General features: G+C 43.0%; 1 protein-coding gene across 3 annotated transcripts in view; it reads right to left on the reverse strand.

Moving 5' to 3' along the window:
- The window catches only part of piezo2b (piezo-type mechanosensitive ion channel component 2b), a 78,449-nt gene that overhangs the window by 13,046 nt on the left and 42,352 nt on the right, over window positions 1–23,051 (reverse strand). Inside the window, exons 18-39 of one of the 3 annotated variants that reach the window (XM_076744537.1) lie at window positions 18,787–19,070; window positions 16,243–16,403; window positions 14,852–15,028; window positions 14,494–14,616; window positions 13,596–13,796; window positions 13,299–13,503; window positions 12,579–12,680; window positions 12,302–12,467; window positions 9,435–9,678; window positions 9,223–9,328; window positions 8,124–8,280; window positions 7,329–7,418; window positions 6,216–6,340; window positions 5,888–5,956; window positions 4,568–4,671; window positions 3,849–3,947; window positions 2,949–3,069; window positions 2,782–2,856; window positions 2,358–2,524; window positions 2,039–2,232; window positions 1,502–1,675; window positions 61–711 (exon numbers count right to left, since the gene is read on the reverse strand). In XM_076744537.1, the coding sequence (XP_076600652.1) occupies window positions 61–711; window positions 1,502–1,675; window positions 2,039–2,232; window positions 2,358–2,524; window positions 2,782–2,856; window positions 2,949–3,069; window positions 3,849–3,947; window positions 4,568–4,671; window positions 5,888–5,956; window positions 6,216–6,340; window positions 7,329–7,418; window positions 8,124–8,280; window positions 9,223–9,328; window positions 9,435–9,678; window positions 12,302–12,467; window positions 12,579–12,680; window positions 13,299–13,503; window positions 13,596–13,796; window positions 14,494–14,616; window positions 14,852–15,028; window positions 16,243–16,403; window positions 18,787–19,070 (3,795 nt within the window). The remainder of the gene's footprint in view (window positions 1–60; window positions 712–1,501; window positions 1,676–2,038; window positions 2,233–2,357; window positions 2,525–2,781; window positions 2,857–2,948; window positions 3,070–3,848; window positions 3,948–4,567; window positions 4,672–5,887; window positions 5,957–6,215; window positions 6,341–7,328; window positions 7,419–8,123; window positions 8,281–9,222; window positions 9,329–9,434; window positions 9,679–12,301; window positions 12,468–12,578; window positions 12,681–13,298; window positions 13,504–13,595; window positions 13,797–14,493; window positions 14,617–14,851; window positions 15,029–16,242; window positions 16,404–18,786; window positions 19,071–23,051) is intronic. The other 2 variants (XM_076744538.1, XM_076744540.1) reach the window with 2 other exon arrangements.

Consider the following 23,051-nt stretch of genomic DNA (forward strand, 5'->3'; position numbering starts at 1 on the left):
AAAATGAAGCATTCAGTAGCAGCTTCATGCTCAACAGGCTTCAGCTGTTTCTGGACTTACTTGTTGAGCAGCAGTTCGCTGGCCGTCAGCTCAGTGGTCATTGAGGGCAACATGATGTCTGACCTGCTGTCTGAGCGGCTGTCGGAGGTCATAATCATGCGCCTCTTCCTGTCCATGTCACTCTCATCATCGCTAACTTCCAGACGGTCAAAGCTGACCGCTTTGCTGTAGCTGGGAGGCACGTCAGCGTCAGACGTTTTAGAAGCGTCTGTATCAGGGGTGTAGAGGAGCCCCGCTCTCGCCTCTGTCTGCATGAAGTCCTGCTGCCCTCCTCCGTCCTCACTCTCAGTCATGAACTCCTTCTCCTGGGCAGAAGAAGCAGACTCTGCCTCCTCCGGCCTGAGGGAGGGGCCCTCATCTGGGCCAAAGGACTCCCAGGGAGCCTGCTCTCTCTCTTGGCTCTCCTGGTCCCTTGGTTCATCATCTTCCTCCTCATCCTCCAGCCCCTCCTGGCCCTCACCCTCCTCCTCTTTCTCCCTGGGCTCTCCGTCGCTCCACGGACAGCCCTCGGCCCCCTCGCTCTCGTCTTGCTGTTGGGATCTCAGGGGAACCTGCTGCTTGTCTTCGCCTTGATCTTGCTCATCCTCCACTTCTTCTATGGTGTCTGTGGTGCCCTGTCTGGAGTAGAGAGTGATGCACTGGGTCGCTTCACTGCAGGGGACAGAAACAGCAGGGGAGTCTGTTCACATCGTCCTTAAAGTTAAAAAACTAAATTCTGTCTCACAAGTGATTCAGAATAAAATCTGCACTCTTGCCTTCCTCAGAATATGCACAGGTGTATATTTAAAATACAAGGAATACAGGAAAACCATATTTATCAAAGCCTTTTTATCTTTAATACACCTGATTAACTGGAATTCGATTTTTTACGCCATACTAGGGTCTGACATAGATGAATATTTTTCCTTTAAAAAAGGAAAGCAACTTTAAAAAATAAACATTTAAGAAATGGTCTTCTCTATTGTGTTTACCAGTACTATACTGTCATTAATGATCCGTGTTACAGATGCTGACAAACACATTAACAAACACTTACATCTGCTTACAACTGCATCACAGTGTGACATAAACCATTTATGAAATGTTTATATACTGTTTATAAATGCTAAATAAGGTGGTTAAAGTGAAGTGTGACAGAATAAACTGAAGTATGCATGTAAGCTGAAGTGTGATGTTTATTCCAACTAAATAAGAGCAAGATGATTGCTGAGGAGGAACCGACCATAAACTATAAAATTCACTGTTACTGGGTGAAAACCTTGCGGTGATTAAATGGAAACAGGACATGCATTTCTTTTTTATTCTGTTAATCTTTGGCTTTTCGACAGGATGTATTAATGGTTATAGAAATGTCATGCAGTGATTCAACTGAAAGTCAATCATCTTTTCTCATGACAGTGACAATGACAGTTAACACAGATGTGATGCAGAGGCCAGGCACCTGGACATGAAGCTGCTGCCACTGTCCATTGATGAATTGGACACGTCCAGGCCATACATCTTACGCAGTTTGGGCCTGGCGCGCTCGCTGGTTTTGGGAATGCACTCTGGCATGCCATCGAGGTCTTCCAGGGTGGATTGGCGAGAAAACAGTGTGGTTGCCTCCGTGAAGGCACTGAGAGGTGGTGAGAGTGACAGATGCAATGATCAGTGATGAGAAGGATGAGATGGCGTCTATGTTAGGTTACACAGACAGGAGATTCCTCGTGTACTGTGCAATAAAAGCATTTAACCATAATGTTTAAAATGAGCAGGAAACTTCATGTTTACCTCATTAAATGACAAGATGCAGTAAAGAATGAGGATGAAATGCCTCAATGTGATGATAACCATGACATGATATTAATTCCTCAATTCCAGACCGGGTACAAACATGAAGACTTCATGAAGTGAGAGTCTATTGTTGTCTCTCTCAGCTCTGGTAAACACTCTCCAAAACATTTCGTTGCTGATTTGACCACCATCAGGCTGTGCATACCTGGATATGGTGTCTCTGGAGGCTGTGGAGTCCTGGCTCTCCATGCGGTAGCCTCCTCGCCTTCTTCGGACCCTGGTGGAGCCCGAGGCCGACTCGTCCTCGCTTAGCCGATCCATACTAGCCTGCCTGGACATGTTGAGCCTCATGGCCTTCTGGTAGTAGACGTGGATGCTCTCTCTGGACGGCACGTTACCCTGGTAGGAGGAGAGGAGTTAATCATTTACTACTTCTCTTAATCACACTAATGTCCATCAGTAAGCTCATATACATACTAAGGTAACTCTTCTTCTACATGTCAAAATGTGTAGGTTCTCGGTACCTTCTTGACCTCTCTGGTCAGCATGCAGCGCTCTATGCGCAGCACAGTGGAGATGTCGATGTACTCTCTGCACATGTCATTCATCCACTTGGTGAAGCTGTCCACCGTCGTCTGGAAGAGCACCCAGGTGAACTTGATGATGTTGAACACTCGCTTGATGATGTTGTCTGAGGGAGGACATAGGACGCAAAACGCGTTACAGTATATTACAATTTCAAAACCACAGAATTAAAACTTTCTAGGTGCACTAAAGAACTTGCAAATTGGCTCCTGAGGTGAGTGAGAAACAGCAGATTTTCATGTTGATATGAAGAATTTATGCTGACAAGCTGACATGACTGAACTTCACAGGCAAAAGCTCGAATGCCGACGAGTCCTATTTTCTCTGGATGGGACTCAACCAAAACACTTCCTGTTAACCAACCTGGACCACCAGACTTCTTGTTCTCCTCTCCCTGCCCATCTGAGAGCTCACCAACCTCTATGGCCACATGACCTGCTGAAGTACAGGAAGTACACAGAAAACTTTCAAACAACTAACGTTAAAGTTTGTTTCATGCGAGTGCTTTTTTGTCGTTAGAACTTGCTTACCGTCTTTCTTGCTTTTTCTGTGTCTGACTCCCTTGGTGTATTTTTTCCAAAATTTGCGTTTCTCCTTGCCTCGTGCCCTCAGGGCAGCTTTGGGGTCTGTGATCCAGGCGTGATAAAGAAACTGGAGAGAAGAGGGAAGGAGTTTAGTATCAATAAAAGGATGTGAAGAAGAGGAGGTAAATTATGCAAGAACAACAACAGCAAATGGGAATTTTAAACAACAATTTAAGGTGGCTTTGCATGTTTTAGCCAATCAATCAATTACGAATCATTGACACAAAAAAAGCCCCAATACCTTAACTTTTCGAAAGGATTTCAACATAACATTTAAACATTGAGACTCTTCCTTGAATGCATCAACACGGACCAACACCAACATATTCAATAGTCCAGAAATTACTTTAATAAAACAAACGTGATCTCATATTCTTAAAACTTACGGTATACCAAAGAAAATAGCCGGCGGTCTTGTTAAGAATTAACATTTTTTCAGATAATGCACTGAAACATGCAAAACCTCCAGTGTGACACTGAGAGACGAGGCCCAAATGCTAACTGCTAATACTGCTGTTGCTTCGCTGATCATGATAACTCACAAACGCTCGAAGCTCAAAGGAGACCCCACGAACAGATCAAACCAGACAGGAAACACAACCAACACCTCGTCAGAATAAAGCTCCGCTTCATGCAACCCACTTCAAGCCAATCAGCCAGATGATAACATGCAAAAGCATCTCCAGTTCATGTTTGATGATTTATTCCAAATCAGCATCCGTCTGTGACGCGGATCAAAGCACCAGACATGAGCTGGAAAGGCAGCTTGCTGTGGCGTCAGTCGCTACTTAAAAGTGTCAGATGTTCATACAGAGAGCAAGCTGTGTTAGTTCTGATGGTGAGTACCTTTCCTGCCTTGACCACATACTGCAGTATAGTTCTAGGCAGCTTAATGATTGACTTGGGCAAAGCCAGAACAGCAGAGACAAACTTCCCAATAGCTCGCTACAGAGAAACAACAGAGTGGGAGAGGATTAGTAGATTATTAGCAATATCATGAAAAACAACGGGGGTTAAATGTGTTAGGAGGCAGTGAAGAGAGGATTTTGTAGTCCAGGATACTGTACAGGTGAACATGCACAGTTCATTACACACTCCCGAATGCAAGTATTCAAAGCCTTGTGTCCTTCATAACAATAATATCTAAATTCTGCTGACACAATGACTACATTTCCATGCACACTAATATTCCACACTTATTCCAAATATGAAAACATTCAGGTCATGTAAACAGCACATTCTGGTTAGGCCTAATATTGATATTATTGAGGTTTTAGAAATATTCTTTGGTCATGTATACCAGGCGTTCAGACTATGCATCTCAGCTGAGGCTGATAATATATCATGCACAGGCGACATTTTACTGGAGAGTCAGTACTTTTAGTTTGATACTGTAGCTGGAGACAGTAAACGTAAATATTCAAGTAATGTGCCAGTACTGTACGGTGCTTTAATGTTCTTATTTACCTTTTCTATAATGAAAGATTCCCATCAATAACAAAAACATGTAATCACGTGACTAAATGACCAAGCTGATGGAAAAGCGAGGCACTACTCGAAGTCACCTGAAACGCCGACTTCTTTGGCGGTTCATCGTCTTTTTTCTCCTCCTCCTCCTCCTCTTCCTCACTGTCAGTTTCAAACAAGTAATAGTCTCCACTTCTAACCACTGAGGGGGCAGAGGGTAAAGTGTTGTTACATTCAAACAGAGGCTGAGCTCATTCATGGTTTTCACAACATCAAAATGAGGTTCAGAGGAGGTTCACTTGCTGAGAGGAAGATCTGCAGAGAGGAAAATCAGAGCGTTTACCTGTAAACTCTATGCAGTTCACTACAAATCAAACATTTAATTGTCTCTACTGTAAGTCGTGATGCAGACACACTTTTAAAAAACATCAGAGACACGAGAGGATGAAACAGAAAATGCAGAAAACACACAACGAATCATTAATGTTAGTATGACTGACGTAACTCTGAGCACAAAGCACAATGGAGAGTGTCTATTCAAGACTGTTATGCCTTTAAGCTATTTGACAGAGCAAATGTCTGCACTAGTTAAGTGTCAGAAGCAATGGGATAGACAAGGCTGACTTATGTCCTTGAACAGAACCACAGTGGGCAGGAGGTGAGGGAGGATGCTGGGATATGGAGATGAAACATCAAATGACAAAGAGATAAAATGGAGAAATAATTTGAAAATGTCATGTGGGGGTGGAATACCATATGAGACATGAGGTCAAACCAAACAGGCAACCGCTGCATCGACTCAGAAAGATGTTTTTTTCACCATAAAGAGACCACAGAGGTCGTCTTTTTAAATATCCAATCGGTGCTCCGCTCTGCTGTTTTATTTTCTCCAGCCTAGCACCTGTTTGGTGATCATGTCTGCAGGCAAAGAATGAACAAACCCTTCATCCTTTATTCCAGTACTGAGAATAAAGGCGAGTCGACTTTCATATCTTTGCGTGAAAACGTTCTACGACAGAGCGATTCTCTACTGTGGGCCCTTTAGGAGACTGATGATGGTGTTTATGTTTTCAACAACGTCGAGTACAAACCTCCAGCCGTTAGTCATTTTCTCTTTCTTCATTATCTCATCGTGTCTATTTAAGGCAACCCTGCTTCGCACCGACACTGACACGGTTTTGTAAGTGGTCTTGAAGTGCTTCTACGCACGCTGTGCACAGCTGGATGAGAGCTAAAGGTTAACAAGGGCCCTTAAATAGAGACAGAAAATGACTAAAGTCTGGATGGAGCAAGGCTACTGTGTGTTGGTGCCTTCAGAGCCCAGGGACAGTATGGGAATCCTCAGCGTTCTGGTCAAGGACACAAGGGCCAATCAGAGTGGAGGAAGAGAAAAAAGGGGGGGTTGGGGGTCAACCTACTGGAAGCATGGTCAACCCACGGCCTCCACCACTGCTTTTTTTTGGTCTTGGCTTTCGCTCGCTGTGCTCCTAAAATTTCACAAATACAGCAATGCAACATTTGATAAGAAAATGATTTTTTCTGCAAACTTCAAGGCATATTTTCACTCTGCTTTAAGGATCAAATACGAATGAAAATGCATCATTTCACAACATATGTTGATGAATTAGGTTGATTAACACACTCTCACCCATCTTCCTTCAGAACTACAAGTAATCAAATGACCTGAACACCAGGTTTTCTAACATTGACCGCACAGAGAGATGCCCCTGGCAGCCTTCATCATACCATCATCATCATCATCCTCCTCAGGCTGGACGAGGGTCTGTCCTTCTCCAGACTCCTGCGCAATGCTCAGCATCTTCTCCTTGCCCCTCTTAAATTTTTGCTGCCTCACCTTAATGCGCTCCATCCTGATTAGATCAGAGAGACAGCGGAGAGACACGAAGTATCGACACAGAGGAACATCACCGACGGCCCAACACACTGACATAAACATCCAGCCTTCATATGGAAATTAGTGTACGTTATGTAACAGCGGAGTGCTCATTAGAGCGGGTGAGTGGATGTTATCAGAGCTGATGAGTAACTCCTGAGGTAACTGTAAGTGGTGGAAATACATTGACTTTATGTAGTATGATATACTGAGAGACGGCTTCCTGGAAACAGCAAAGATGGAGCCAGGAGCTGCTTTTAATCCAGATTTCAAGTGGCTTTCTGAATCATGTTTACTTACTTATGAATTAAATTAGGCCTAATGTACATTAATCCACAGCTGAAAATAGTCCCCGACAAACACACTGTTTACATTGAGCAACATTTGCTATAAACTACAGCAGCTAGCTGTTTGGGCAGTGACTGAGCCTCTTTCATAAAAATGAAACTATACATTTATGACTATTTTTTATTTTTTTTCTCCAGCGGAAGTCAAAGGGTTTGGGACAGAGCGCTGCAGACAAACAAATTGTTGGTTGGTTTTGGGCAATTTTGGTCTTTTCAAGGGCAACATGACAACAACCGACAGCCATCTTTCAAATGACAGAAAAATAACCAATCACAGTAAGAATTACGCAGCACAGGAAAAAGCTATTTTAAAGTCCCACAGTACAAAAACTGCAATAAATCTTTTTTTTTCTTCAATGCTGAAGATGTTGTCTTCCAAACAATGTCTTTGGTTCTTGTGCTCTTTTGCCTCTTTCAGACACAACCTTTGTACCCGAACTGGTCCTAGAGCAGCTCTAAATACATTTGCTGCATCAACTCTAACCCAGAGGAAGACAACTGCCAAAGACAAAGTCTCGGCCAATACTTTATCAAATTCAAATTTTAAAACGTCCCCTAGTGTTACACAAAAACCCAAACCACAGCATTGCACAACATGGAGAGAGTCAAATATCTCACTGTCTCTTCAGCTGCTCCACAGACTTGCGCTCCTCCTCCAGTCTGGCTCTCACCGCCTTCACTATAGTGGCCTGGAAAAGCTCCGCCCCTCTGAAACACACACACATCGGGGGCCAATCAAATGTCAGCGTGTGAAGGTTCGATCCAATTTTACTGTTTAACGGCAAAACAATAACAAAAATTTAAAAAAACACAGTAATTAAAATCTGTCATGCCGTTTGGAAGGAAATTTACACAATACAACCCCCTGAAAGGGTAAATTGATTCCATATTCGTATCACTGTGATTTAACTATACTGGGGAAGACAATCAAAAAAGGAGCCAAGCTGAATTTTACTGAAATACCACCGACTTGAACTGCACATTTCTCCTGGTGCATGTTTCTCATTAGTTTCTGTTACGCAAACAGAACATTGGAGTTAGGCTTTTATCAAACTTCCAGAGTTCTTACACAGAAGAGACACAAATCGTTCCCATTATTCTGACATTGAAGTATTTTGGATTCTTTGGCTGACGTGTTTGATTGATCACCGGTCACCGGTTTGTCTTCCCAGTTGAAAGTCTATCTTGTACTTTACTGGTTGCTTTCTGAATGAATGAATCTTGCAAACCTGAGTCTAGATAGCCTTACAGAGTCCCTCGTGTTCCCATTTATAGGCCTTTTTCACAACAGACTTTTTATCATGTCATGGCAGGAAAAGCCCTGCCGCCCTGCCTCAGCTGTTGGAGTAATCCTTTAGAAATATGAGAGCAGCACCTGCGGGCCTCAGCTCAGCCTCAGCCTCAGCTGCGTACCTGGACGCGAGGATCTGCGATGCCCTGATGTCAGCCACCACATGGAGGAAGTAGTAACTCATGAAGACTCGTCTCTGCAGCAGCAGGAAGGCGAAGCAGATGCTGTCCCAGATGATGCCGGCCTCGTTGTTGGGCACCTCGCAGCTCTCCTCATTAGCTGGATTACACAGTCATACACAATCTCGTTTCATCAATTTCATTTTACAAACTCGAGCTATCGACTTGTTCCAAAGTATTTCATTAGCGGAATGAAAATCGTTAATCTGAAATGAGTTCTTCTCTTTGAATGCAAGCAGCTGTGCACTTGATGTTAGAATATCACCATTACTGTCAGCCTGATTGTGATTGGCTCTAATAGCGGGTGAAAGCGAGGACATTTCAGAGTGTAAGCCCCACAGACGCTCAAGGATGTTAATGCAGACTGTTATCGCTAGTTTCTGATAAATGTATGTGAAATTCATACTCTTACTAGATAATTATTTTCTAATGTTTTACGACTATGTGCACTGCCTTACATTATGCTGTCTTTTGGCTCAGTGCACAGTGTGGTCTCATCTATTTTCTAAAGCTGGAACTGCTACAACTACGAGTTTCCAGCAGGTGTTAAACGTTATCAGAGGCAAAGCCGTGTCAGACGTCCCCTTCAGCTGTTCCTCACCAGATGGATGCAGAGAAGGAAACTCAGGAGTTATGAAGGGAGAACAAGGACAAAGAGCGACGGAGACATGATTAAAGGACAAGTGTTAGTCTCTGGGATGACCAAACGCTCTGTGACATACGAGACTCTGTGTAGACTTATGGCTGCTGGACTTCACTCCAGTCATCTCTCTCCCTCAGAAACTGGGGATCCATTTGCAAATCATTTGCAAATACTGCAATAACTTTACTTTATTAAAGAAATTTCCATAACAATAAATCACTGAGTTTCACTGAGTATTGTGGCAGAGTGTGGCTTTAATTTCAGAGTCTTGGGAAACACACTCCTGGACACACCATCCAGCACCGACACGCCATGTATGACTAATAATTGTAGCTGAGTGAGGATTTACACTCGTTGCTATATACCTGCTTGTTAAAGTAAAATGTTGAATGTACTCACACTTGGTGTCGATGTTGTAGTCCTTGATGGTGCAGCCCAGACTGAACAACTGGATCAACCAACAGTGATTCTTCATCAGAGAGTTGATGTAACCACAAGCCAGGATCTAAGAACAAGGACGCTTTATTTTATACGTAGACACAATATGCACATTAATGCAGACAACATCTAAATCACTGGACTTGATGTACAAGTTGAGATAGACGACTCACAGACAAAATGTTCTTCATGGTGATTACAAAGATGTTGTAGGCGATCAGGAAGTCCCAGTAGTGGAGGATCTTTTTGATTGGTTTGAGCAACAGCTCACCACCAAAGAGCAGGAAGTAGAAACAGGCCACCAGGTAGCCCATGCAGAAGACGCTGATGCGCGTGGTCCCAGTGATGAAGATGATGGTGAGGACAAACCAGAACAGGTAGCTGAACATGATGACCTTCAGCATGTCCAGGTAGGACCTGGAGGACAGTGGTGAAACCAATGCGTCAGCACTAATTTGACAAAAGGATTCTAGATTTAACAGATTGACATGTTGTCCAGGTTGAAAGCTGCGGAAAAGGTTAGAAAGGAGACCTTCAGTTCCACTGCTCAGTGCATTAGACGTGCAGACAGACGTATATAAACGTTTTGCCAAATGTGGCTTTATTGGTAAAGTTTATCCTGCATTCACTCCTCTCAAGCAGGCGCACTCACGATTTCCTTGCAGTCACTGTCTGGGCTGTCACTGAGATATCAGCTGTTCTCATCAGCTGGTCACATCTATCCAATAGCACAGCGACACACCTTCATTGTTACCAATCATCTTGCTGCTGTCTTTTAAATATGATCCGCTCTCTCTCTCTGGATGTTCACTGCTCCACCCCCCCATCGCTGCCCAGTCTTTGTGGATTCATCAGCTTCATCAGAGTCACCAGCCACCACCACCACCAGTGTCTGGACTCCATAGAGTCTAACCACCAAAAACTTTCTACAAGACTTAATTATCACATATCATCTGTCACAATAAAGAATTATCTTTACTTCATTCACTTGTCTCTCTTGATTGAAATGAAGGTGAAAGCAAACAGCGTGGACCCCGGTCACCTGAGCTAAGTTGCTAACAAGGATGCATGTTTACCACAGAATGAAAGTCAAAACAACATTTCAGTTCATTCTGCTGCTGCGTGCATAATCCACTCATCAATCACACTTAGTGTATCACTTAGTGTCAGGACACCGGTAAGAGTCTGATCAATGAACGCGAACCAGAGCTGAAACCCGACTCCTGTCGCTGAGCTCAGGTACACTCCTGCGCGCCCTGCGTGTGTCCAACATGCTAAAAGCATGCGTGTGGATCCTGTGTTATCATGTGAGAGCCCGCTGATACGATGAGTGGAGTGCAAACATAGGAAGCAATGTGCGTTAATTTGATGGAAAACACGGGACCACAACAATGGCTGCACCGTTTAGGAAGCAGCTCTGATGAAGTGGGTTTGGATGGGACGATGCGTTGATGGGCCGGAATAGCTGAGTGAGTGTCCGTCTTCATCAGGGGGAGAAAATACCTTTTCCATACTTAAAAGCTATTTATTGAGTTAGAGTACAGGGCAAAAGCGTCTGCGTCGCGGAGTGACGGACAGAGTGTTTTTGTGGATTATGGATTTCTCCCCCACCCCGTATCCGTAATTTGATCCTGGAGGGAAACGATGGAATAAGTGCAGAGCTGCTGTGGCGTGGACAGACGGGCTGTGCAGCTCTCTTTCTCTCTACTAGGGCTTGTTGATGGACACAGAGTGCGTTAATAAAAGACTTGTCCACTTTGTGCATAAAAACAGTGGAATGTGAAGAGCACATAATCAATGACTGTGGACAGGTCAGGATGCTCTCGCTGTCTTTCTGACTCGCTCTGCCTCTCAAAACCCTGTCTTCACTCCTTTTTTATGTGCAATGTCAGTATCTAGCTGGAGATTCAAATATCGGACCACAGCCAAAATTCTGAATTATGTATACAGCGGGTGTTCAATAACAGCTCTCACTAAGCTACTGACATGAGCTACCGTCATCTGTCAGTTTTTTCTTACCTTTATTTATCTGGGATAAGAGATCTGCTGAGCGGGTATGTTCTTATTCAGCACCACTCCACTTAAGATTTCTACAGTTACACAGTTAGCAGCCAAGTACAACAGCAGTTTTCTACTGAGTTCTCTGTAAGCAGCTCGACGGAGAGGCTGGGGTACACAGCAAGCATCTGACTCGACTGTACCTCTGAGGTTGTTGCTGTAATTGGGGAGAATGACACGTTTTTTAACTTTTCTAATGCAAATTTACCCAAACCGTGACAACCATCTGTTACCAGCCTGCTTCCTTTACCTTTCAGCCCATCAATGGGTTTAAAGCTGCACTTGATATTTTGAGGCCTGTCTGTGATTCCAGGTGCACGTTTTGTTTTGAAGCTGCATTAACTGACAGTGTCAACCGCTTGTGGGCGCGTAGACGCAACACTGACATATCATCACGTGAACAGAGCTTTTAAAGAAATGTATAGTGTTAATATGGTTAAGTTAAATAGATCTAATGTTAAAATCCTTATTTTCAGAATTTCTGAGATCATTATAAATAGCATTTTAGAATTTAAATTAGCATTAGCATCTATGAGGTCTTCAACATTTACCAAATGAAGTCTGAAGGAAAAATATGATATGATAAAATAATTTCACAAACACAGGCATGTCTGCATTGGTAGAACTGAATTAAAACAATGGAAAAACTTGATATATTTAGATGAATATATGATAAAAATAAGATCTTTTTTTATAGTGTGTCTTGTTTTGCTGTAATTGTAAGAATCTAAAATCCTTAGCTCCTTGGCTTCCTTTCCATTTCAGCGTTTTGTTGTCCTCCATGTTAATGTCGGTTCAGTCAGGCTCCAATTGCACCAAAATTATGACGACTGTTTCAAGTGAATCTAATGTAAAATCTAATAATCTAAGTATTGAAATACAAGATCTGGGATCCATTGCCATATACTGTATCCACGGAGCCCTAATAGGAATACTTGGGCCACTTCCTGCTGCAGTGTGATGTCAGTGTAAGCTGCTGTACCTGCAGTGGATGAAGTCGGGGACGGGGTTGTGGACGCTGAAAGAGGCTGCGTCCAGGTCTCTGCAGATCTCCACGTTGTCTCCAGCCATGAGGCGGACTGCCGCCTTGTTCTCATCGTCGAAGACCTGCCTCTGCATAGAGGCACACAGCAGCAACATGAAGTCATCTAGAAAAGAGGAGAGGAGAAATCTCATATGACAGTCATCAGTATCAGAACCACCGCGTAATTATAACAATGTGGTTCAACTCATCTCCGAAGCTGCACGGATACACATACAGATGAGGAACGATGAATTGGGTCTGGTGTGGAAGTCTGGAACATAGAGCCACTTGACCACATTGGAGTCTGTAGTCGAGTTGGGAAACCTCCAGGGATAGTCTGAAAGGAAAACATGCACCATTGTCACCGGACGTAAACGTGAACATGCTTTAAATGGACAGGGCTGGCAACGAGAGCCTCGACGTGGTAACAACTGAAACCAGGAAAAGGACGTTACGAAGACGGAGAAACAACATCCCTTATATATGATGTAATTCTGTGATTATGTTAAACAAGTCAAGGCCTCAGTGTTCTTCTGGACTAAGATTTCTATGTTTTACACAGATTTTTATGTTGTGAATAAACAAAATTTGATCCTACAAGCTAACTGACATGTAATAAATAGCTAATTTTGAGACTTAGCGATATCACCTTGACATAGCATAGACAGTTTGAGCTAGGATGTCAATCATAACAAGGTAAAATCAATAGTTAAAGGAAAAAAATTAACTGTTTTCAAATGTAAAGACAGTTGCTTTTCTGTTATTCATATGATTATAAATTCAGCACTGTGGCTTTGAGACGTTTGTTCAGACAAAACAAGAAGTTCAAAGATGGCAGCTTGACCTTTGGGAACTTGTAATGAGCATTTTTCACTATTTTTAGGACATTTTAAAAACAAACTTCCCTGTGGCTGTCTGTTTATTAGCACAGCCAGGCCGAGTGGATTAGACAAACCTTTACAGGCTGCAGGCGGGATCCCGATGCAGACAAAGTACTGCAAAGTCAGCATGCAGGCCAGGAAGCAGCAGTACTTGGGCCAGATCTCAGCGATGGCTTTCCTCCTGCGTTTATACATGACTGCAATCAAAGCGAAGGCGTGGAGCATGGCGTAGAAGTCCATACGCTGCCCGATGACATTGACCACCAACAGCAGACACGTCTGAGGGACACACACGAGGAGCACAAACGACATGATTGAGAACAGTTTTCAGGTAAAACGTTGACCTTTTAGCTCTGTACACTTTTCTCCACCTCTAGTCCGAACTTGTAGAAGAAGTAATTGATGAAGTATTTGACGAAGTTGACGATGCCGATGTCCAGATGCTGCCGTGTGATGTCATGGAAGATAATCCTGGCAGCGGGAGGCGACAGTTTGTTCCTCAGTCTGAAGTATTTCTGGTGGCGGTAGATGGTCACCTCGAACGCTAGCAGAGCGAGCATCAAGAGGTTGTTCTGCACAGAGAGAGCATCTTTCAATGTGAACTCCTTTCATCGACATTTGACACTTTTCTGTTTTTTGCATAAAAATATCAAGTCTGGTTAAAGTTTGAACACTGGCTGGTCTTAGTGGCTCTGAAGTTGTAGTTTTTAACCAATTACTTCAATTTCTGGCAACCTCTGAAGGACGTTTGTCATATTTTTAACATTGAAAACCCATAAGCTCAGTTTAAGGGTACTGTCGTTAAAGTTTATCTGCTATTACAACATTTTCACTATATCAACAGAATATCGAAGGCCCTTCTGGTGAAGAAAATGCTCTTTTTATTACTGTTAAAGGAATACTTTGACAGTGTGCACTACAGGACTTTGTGGTTTTCTGGGGGGGGTTTATGTGAGGGACTGTATCTTGGCCAGATGCAGTGACTTCCTGGACTCATATCCCCCCCATAAACCAACAAATTCATGTTTTTACATGTAGTTTTTTGTATGCATTAAACAAACAAGCTACAACACGTTAATAAATGAGCTTCAGAGATGCTGGTGTAGAGTTTGTTACCTTTGAACAGGGCCAGGCGAGCTGTTTGTCCCTGTTTCCAGTCTATGTGCCAAGCTAAGCTAACTGGCTGCTGGCTTCAGCTTCACATTTAACAAACAGGTGTATTTCCCAAAACTTCAAACTATTCCTTTCAGTTCAGTTTCCACTCCTCACCCTGAGGTACTCCAGCAGGTCATTAGACTTCTTCAGGCCCACCCAGTGTGCTGGTTCCACAGGTTCCTTGTACAGCAGAGACTCCTTCATCTCAATCACCTGGTCCTTTGAGTAACTTTGTGGCTGTGAACAGAAAATATGTGTTATTGGCTCTGACGAAATGCAGACTTGCTTTGAAGGTATTTACTGAATCATCCTCTCCCTGCTGTGATATTTACCATGAAACAAAATCCTCTTAATCTGGATTTAGTCAGGTGTGTGTTGCTTTATGTTTGTTTAGACAGGACTTAATTAATCAAGGATAGTAAGGATAACGTTAAGCAGCAGAGCTCAAAAAGCATGTTCTCATTGTATTCACCATAGAGCAGTTCTTGGAATAAGACGGCGGGTTTATAGACTTCAGCTGGTACAACATTTTGCATACGATGATGACACACGTCCACACAGTGCAAACGCTGGAGGCCAGGGGCCGATAGTGGCTGTAAGGCAGTGCAAAGGCCCAGGACACCAGGAACACATAGTTGAACAAAGACACCTGCACAGAAGAACATGTTCACACATCACTTTGAATAACAAACAGGTGAAACAAGTGAAGAAAAAATGAAATAAAACCACACATAATTAAAAGATCATTGTATTATAGAAATCTAAGCCCATAAAGTGAGTTTTAATACGAATCTAACAGACTAAGCCTGAGGAGCTTATCCGGGCTAAACCTCTCAGTCAGTTTGCTCCAAACTCAAACTGCCCTGATGGCAAGAAAACTCAGATCAAGACGTTTTTCCCTTCCAGAAACTGTAACAGCTGCGGCTCTCAGACGGTCATCTGGCTGCATAGTCGCCCTGCCCAGACCTGGCTCATTTCAAACTGGTTCAAGGAGGCTAAAGTACTGCGAGAGATCAACTCATTTTAAACAGCATCTGAGCACCAAAATCAAGAAAATGTGAGCAGTGCCAAATGCAACTGTAGGTAATATAACAGCTCTTCACCTCAGAGAGTCATTCCTGCACACACTCATAAACGGCCTCAGGATGCTGCCGTCCCTCATTTTACATGATGAGTTCAACCACAAGCTGCTAAAAACTTTGAAACCCACGTCTGGTTTATGTTGTGCCAGTGGAGCACGCGGCACAACAATGTGAAAATACTCAAGAGCTTGATTTTTTGGATAAAGTCCACTTTGCAGAGTCGGGGTGTCTGGCACGACCTCCCCTCCTCGGAGAGGGAAAAGCTCTCTTAAGCTCTCTTTTACTTTAAGAAGAACTTTATTTTTCAGAACAAATTAAAATCTGCTGTGATCTCTCAAACATGAAAAATACCTTTCGTTTACGCTCTTAATATCTGCCACTACAGCTACCGTGTGCGTTAAAGCGGCACGCAGACAAAATAAGCAACTACTAATATACAAAGCAAAACTTCAGCGTCATGCAATAATTATATTTATCTGTTTTTGTTGCACAAAAGAGGAAAAAAAAATAAACGTGGACTCCAAAAGTCGATTTAACAATGACAGGACACACATTTAGAGAGTAAAGCATTTTGAATGTGAACTGCCTCCTCCATGATTTTGAATGCAAAACCTCAAGATGGACCCCTTAATTGCTTGTTCCACCTGTGATAACGGTCTACTGTAAAGCCAACCAGCCACATCACTGTCAAGCTCAGACACAATGCAGTAAGCAGACATGACTACCTGCTGTCGCAGATGCTGACTTCAGTCATATGTCAGCCTTTAACTGTACCTCATACCTCTTTGACAGAGACCAGGACGATGTAGCAGGCCACGATCTTGATGATGTGGATCTCCAGCAGCCACCAGATGAACAGCTGCAGTTTGTGGAAGTACTCCAGGAACTTGAGGAAGAGCACAGTCAGACGGTCGACCACCAGGTGCCATTTATTCTTCAGATCTGAAGAGATAAAAACCAGATACACTTAGATGGAAAACAAGACCAAAGAGGTACAAATGGGAAGTGTTTCCCGGTTTCACCTCTTAATTACAGCAGCATGTCCTCTGTTTAAACTCTATCATCCCTCTTCCAGCACTAATAGACCGAGATCAAGCTGGAGCAGACTGATAAGATGATTCTCTTGACACTTCAGGAATAAATCAGCTGATATTACGATTTTTTTATTGTGAAGAAATCACGTGAGAAATCATGAGATGAGTTCATTCATTGTTTAGTGCATCAAAAGAAAATAAGTCATTTTTGAAAGAAAAGTCGCCAAAATTCAGCTTCTCACATCTCATTTTTTTCTTTGTCTTTGATTGTACTGAACTGAATAGCATTTCAAATTAGGTGTGTTAAAGGATTCAAATGGAACTGATGTGTATGACAATCTGCAATTTAATGAGGGAAAGAAATATCAGCGTTTCTACCGTTTTAATCCCAGGTGTAACTGAGGTCAATGTAACAGCTGAACGTGTTTTACGTGTATTCTGAAACTATAAAGTGCTTGTTTATGTAAATTCTTCCCATATGCAGTGTGTCGTGATGTATGGAATGACGCCTGAAATCTGCATTAAAAACGGTCGCTGATAATGAAGACATAATCTTTGGTTTTATATTCTCACAAAGGATATAAAACGAACTCCAGCGACAGTTTGGTGGTGAGTGTATGATTTTAAAAAAAAGCCATGTTATCTTGGTTTTAATAGAGGCCTCATTGTTTGGATAAGAAACTCTGAGAGAGCGTATAACTCGTATAGCTTGCAGGTCATCATAAACCGAGAGGCCCTGCAGGGTTGTGTTTTATCACCTATTTTATTTTCTGTATATAAACAACATTTTAATTTAAGACCAGTGTCTGTGCAAGTATGCTAATGGTGCAGTGGTAGCTGACCATAGCGGGATGATGGAATGGGTGAAAGCGAGCACTTGAGCTACGCGCTGTGTCAGAACAGAAAACTGGAGGTAAATCTTACTGAACCCAAAAATCTGCAATACAACAGATTCTTAGAGCTTTGCTCGGGATGATTAACGAGGGGCTGGTGGGAGTGCAGGCAGGCAGCAGATACTTGGGCTGCAGACTGAGCTGTGGCCTTTAAAGACTGTATGCAACATATGTCTTCTGAGCTGCGAGAGATGTGAGAGAAAAGGTCTCTAAACTCATGACTGAAAGTGCTCTGCGGACGCTACATAGCAGCACAGGAGCCTCAGCTGTAAACACAGTGAGGAGCGTAAACATGGCCAGCAGTGTGGGAAGCTTTAATAGTCTTCGGAGGAAAACAACAGTTCCAGCATCACGCACGGAAGCTCACGAGATGCCAAAGTGTTTAAATAAAGTGTGCTCAGCCGCGCAGCCTCGAGATGAGCAGCTCAGCACTAACTTTGCTCTGAAATTTGTTTTTCCTCGGGCACTTTAAACACAACGTAGAAAAACCGAAAGAGAGTAACGATATGCAACCCCTTCAAACCCACATTTTGGCACGATGACGCGATATACGTGCCAAGTAAACCGTCAGGATGCCTCATTATTGCAGACTGGCTGCATTTGCCATCTGCTTGTTCATCAAACAGTGACTGAGGAGGTGTCGAACTCTACATCAACTAATGTAGCTCTAATGTAGTTAAATACTGTAGCTTTCAATCCCGCTATCTGACGTGAATAAAAGCTTTACATTACCATCAGACTCAAAGTGATTTGTTGTCTACAAATCGTCTGCTTCCTAGAATTAGACTGCTGATCTGTCACATGGCAGCAGACTTTAATGGATGGCCTGACTGGTGGACAGAACAGTAATAGTTACTCAGTTGTCTCACACGCATCTTGCCAGACCAAAAATCTCTGAAAGGAAAAATTGAAATTGGGATACTGACGCCTTTGGAAACCCTGCGGCAGCGTTTGACCGGCTGTGAGTTAGAAAATACCGGCTTGTGGGAACAGCACCTCTCGCTTTAGTGTTTCGATGCCAGTTCTCTAAATCTTTTCACTCTAGTTCGGCTTGAATTATTCCAGACCTCCATGTGCTTGAGAGGGAGGTTTGGCTACATCAAACTATTGCTGCTGAAATTAAATAATGTGCTGAAATGATTAGATGATGAATCAATTAGTTGACTGGCAGACAATTAATCAGCAACAATTTTAATAAGTGACTCAGCGAGTGAGTCACTGATCAAACAGAAACGCCATTTACTGGTTTTACATGATCTTTTCAAACCTGAAGTTTGCTGCTTTCCTGTTTTATGATCACACTAAATGACCGATTAAAATAACTCAGCACATTATCTCTTACTGAACAGTCAGGTGCAGCCCTCATATGATGTACTGTATGTCCTTGTTGCTCAGTACCTGAGCTCTGCTCGGTGCTCGGCTCCGGCTCCGTCCCCGCACTGCAGTGGTGGCTCTCCTCTGTGCTGGACTGCAGCGGGTCGGAGAAGCTCCTGGGCTTCTCGCCACTCCTGTCAGTGTCATCCATCACCACCACCAGCGCCTGTTCCTTCTCCTCTGTCCGCCACTCCTCCTGCTCCTCCTGCTTCTCCTGCGGCTCCTGCTCCTCTACGGGCAGCGCCGCCTCCACCGAGCTGGCGCTGAGCATGGTGAGGTCTGCCAGGCTGCCATCCTGGTGCACCAGTCTGAGGGCATGTGAGAAGTTACTACATGCAAAGACACATGCACGCTCACACACACACACCTGTATTTCTATACTCATGAGGACCTTCAATGACTTTTTTTCTGCTTTCTGTTAAAGTGAGGATGTGCATGTTTTCATCTTAGCAATATTGCTAAAATCTGAGCTACGTTATCACTGTGTGATGCTGAAACCATAATACACGCCTTTGTACCTTCCAGATTTTGGCAATGCCCTTTTCTTTGGTCGTCCTACGCATGCACCTACAAGTCTTCAGTGTGAGCACTGGAGCTGTAATCTTGATAAAAACTACAAGATTTGATCATCTAACACTCGTTCTGGGCTCTCGTCACTGGTTACCAGTGCAGGGAAGTAAATGAATAAAGCTTTATCTATACAGTACGTAAAGCACAGTTACAAAGTGCTTCACAAGCAAAAAGAGAACAATTGACAAACATATGAGGTAAAAAAATACAATAAAAAACAGCGAAATGAGAGTCAGACCAGACAACAAGAACATAAAACAAAGCCCAGAGTGGAGATCTATAAGAAGGCTTGCAGATAAAGATTTTAAAGGCTGCTTGAAACAGTCTGAAGATTCAGCAAATCTGATAGATGGAAGATGATTCAAGGGGGCTGCAGCTAAAACAGCAAAGGCACAGCCGTCTTTTGTTTTGCAGGGGACGGAGCAGGGGATGGATAAAAGGCCGAGATTAGAGGATCGGAGTGGTCGAGAAGTGGAATACGGAACGAGGAGATCAGAAACGTAACTCCGGGCAAAGTCGTGCAGTGAGAACGGAGGTAACGTGGGACCGTGGAATCTCACTTTTTGCAATATGTCTTAGCTGAAGAAAACAGGGCCGACCAAGTTTAGTAACATGTTGGTCAAAACACTCAGCGATTTTGGTATTTTGACTGCACCAAGATCTTCATGTGTTCTTAAGGGGAAAATAGTACAGCTATAAATGGTGTAAATGGTCAGTTCCTCCACCAAAGCGACTGAAATATATTGGCAGATAGTGTTTTGAACCACTTTAACCCCTTTTCTACACCATGTTGGTAGTTTTAGCTTTTGCTGATGCAGTAGTTTGCATGTCTCACTGCCTGCATTCATTTTTTTTTTTTTCACTCCCTTGAAACAGTTCCCGGTCAGAGACTCCCATACATCAACCACAGTGGCCCACGTGGGACTGAGCCCAGGACTGAATGAAATTAAATTAGAACTGGTGAAACGGCTGGTGTTCTCTAGTTTCTTATTCAGGATTACATCATAAACTTTAAAGGGCTCTTTAAAGCATCTATAGACGTCTGACTCTGCCATCGTTTTATAAGGATTCAAATTACGTTTTGGGCTTTTTAATCCTTTATTAGAGACGGTGCACAGATGATATACAACAAAGGTCTGCGGACAGACTTGAAGCTGGGATGTTGAGATTCATGGTCGTCCTCTTAAAGCTCATTTTTACATGTGCAAAGCTGACCCATTCTTTCATCGTTCTGACTGACACGTCCTGCCGCTAAACTTTAACCTTACTAGAAAGTCTTAATGCTAAACCTGCAAACATGCTCACAGATTTTCCTCACAGTCTTATCTTTCTGAAGGCATTCCATCCTCATAAGTACATAAACACAGCACACACACGGTCCAGGTGACTCTCAAAAGGCTCCGATGCAAATGTTTGGATGGGAATCATCAGCTCTGCGTGGGCTAACTGAGGCGCAGAGCCGCGTTTCATCAGGCATTGTGATTGATAAGCAGTGCACATTCCTTCTGCATTCTTTAAAACAATCTGCGTTGTTGTGTTTGTTTTCTTTAGTGTCTGAGGATTTTCTTCTTGCAGTAGATTAATGGTAGCAGCTGAGAGGGAGCCATTAACCCTTTAAATTCTTCTCAGGCAATGGGGCGAGGTCAAGGGTCGGGTTTGTATTGCATGAACCGGCCGCATATCAAGGCAAGCATTTTGTTATCCAGGTCACACTTACTTGCTCTGTTGAGTGGGTATTTTTTGCTTGATGCTGGTCAGAACAATAAAGTTACACAGAAGTCAAAATGAACAGTGAGGAGAGAAACCGACAAAGGCAGGCTGAAACTAACACTTGAAATAATTTAAAAGTATCCACACAGTTTTATTAAAATGCATGAAAACTGGCCAAAAGGCTCCTGTGGTTTCGGGTAGGCGAAGTTTTTCAGGAAAGGGGGGAATTTTCTGAGGTTCAGTGCAGAAAAGGGGGTGTAGATCATTGGCAAGATACTGGAAGTGAAGAACAGTTCTTTCAGATTCAAACATGCTTGTTTGACAGTTTCTGAAACCATTGGAGAGAAGTAGAAGGGTTTTACTGGGGGAAAGAGCTGGGCTGGGTTTGGAGGGGGGTGAAAGATCCTTAAAGATAACAGAGAATCAAAAAGAGAAGGCCACAGGCAAAATGATAAATTACAAAACCTGAAAACAAACACAAGTCATGTCAGTAAAATACCTCCAGGAGTAAGATATTTCAGAAGATCATCAATGTGTACAATCACTGGGGAAAGGGACAAGTCAGTGTGGGGGGGAAAGGACGTCTTGCAACAGGAGGAAGAAGAGAGTCAGAGGTGAAACGGGATGGCGGCAGATGCCACAGAAAGCGAGCAGATACCCACCTATCCATGATCAGATACACACGCCCGCTGACTTTAGCGTGGCTGTGCGAAAAGGGTGGCAGAGGAGAGATGGCAGCAGGTCACAGAGAGAAGCAGAGACCAGCTAAGCAAATGGCAGCGAAACAGTGGAAAAGCCACCACGGCACAGACTGTGAACGCGTGAATGTTAATGTGACACTCAACACACGCCGCGCACTATGACTGATGCTCAACATGTTTATATGTTGTCATTAACAGTTCTTGAGTACCGGCCATTCTTGGGGAATAATTCAGTGTTATTGTCGATGAGCTTTCAGTGGAATCACGTGCTGGTGAAGCCCCAGTTTGTGCCTCTCAGTCACAGAAAAATGAGAGATTGCACTGTTGAAAAACCTTGAAGGTTGTTAAACAAGGACATAAAAAACACGGCAGCGAAGTGAGTTAAAATCAGACAGAATATTCATCATTCAGACAGATTGAAGAGTCTTCAATGATCCTGTAAATAACTTTAAAACAGCTGCAAGTAGTGCCGAACAACCTTCTGGGTATTTCAAAGTTAAAAAAAGTGAAACCTCTCAAAGATCGCCAGGAATTCATCTCTCAGGAAAACTAATGTTCAGCCCTTTGACCGAAGTGTAATTATTCAGGATCGTCAGGTCTTTGACTCGAATGTTAACACACGAGAGGCACAACCTGAGGCTCGTCCTGATTGATTATGACAAAGTTCTGATGTCCAAATCAGTGATTACAAGCAAGCTGTAATTAAAAACTTGAGCTCGGTCTGATGTGTTGCATAACAGCGAATCAGAGTTAATGGCATTAAGCATCAGCTTGATTACTTGCGTACAATTTTCACATTGTGAAATATATTGACCAGAAAATGTTCTTATTAATATTCTGCTCATGACTTGCTCTTGGTGCAGTTTTTATAGAAATTCTTAACAGTGATTAGAGGAAATGAAGAGAAAACACACAGAAAATCTATGTTTTACAAGTATAAGGACTTAAAATGGCACCTGTTAGCCAGCAGCATTTTTCATTACAAACTAACGCAGTGGGGACTCATGTTCAGCTTTAGGTTCTTAAAGATGCCATGAAAGGACATTTCTCTGTTCTCAATGTGGTGCATTTTATACTGAAACAGGATTCAGAGGTTTGACATTACAGTACAAACTACTGGCCTACGAAATATGGAGAGAAAAGGGGAAAAGAAATTTGATTAAAATGACAGAACTGTTAAAAATTTCATGGGTTTATTGACAGGACTTCTTAGATAGACACACCTGTGCAGCACAAGGTCACCACTGAGGGTGCACCGTCTTCCAACAAGTTCAAATGCCCATTTCTCAGGACGTCTAACACCAAAGA

The sequence above is a fragment of the Chaetodon auriga genome, chromosome 12, assembly GCF_051107435.1.
Source record: "Chaetodon auriga isolate fChaAug3 chromosome 12, fChaAug3.hap1, whole genome shotgun sequence".
Classification (NCBI taxonomy): domain Eukaryota; kingdom Metazoa; phylum Chordata; class Actinopteri; order Chaetodontiformes; family Chaetodontidae; genus Chaetodon; species Chaetodon auriga.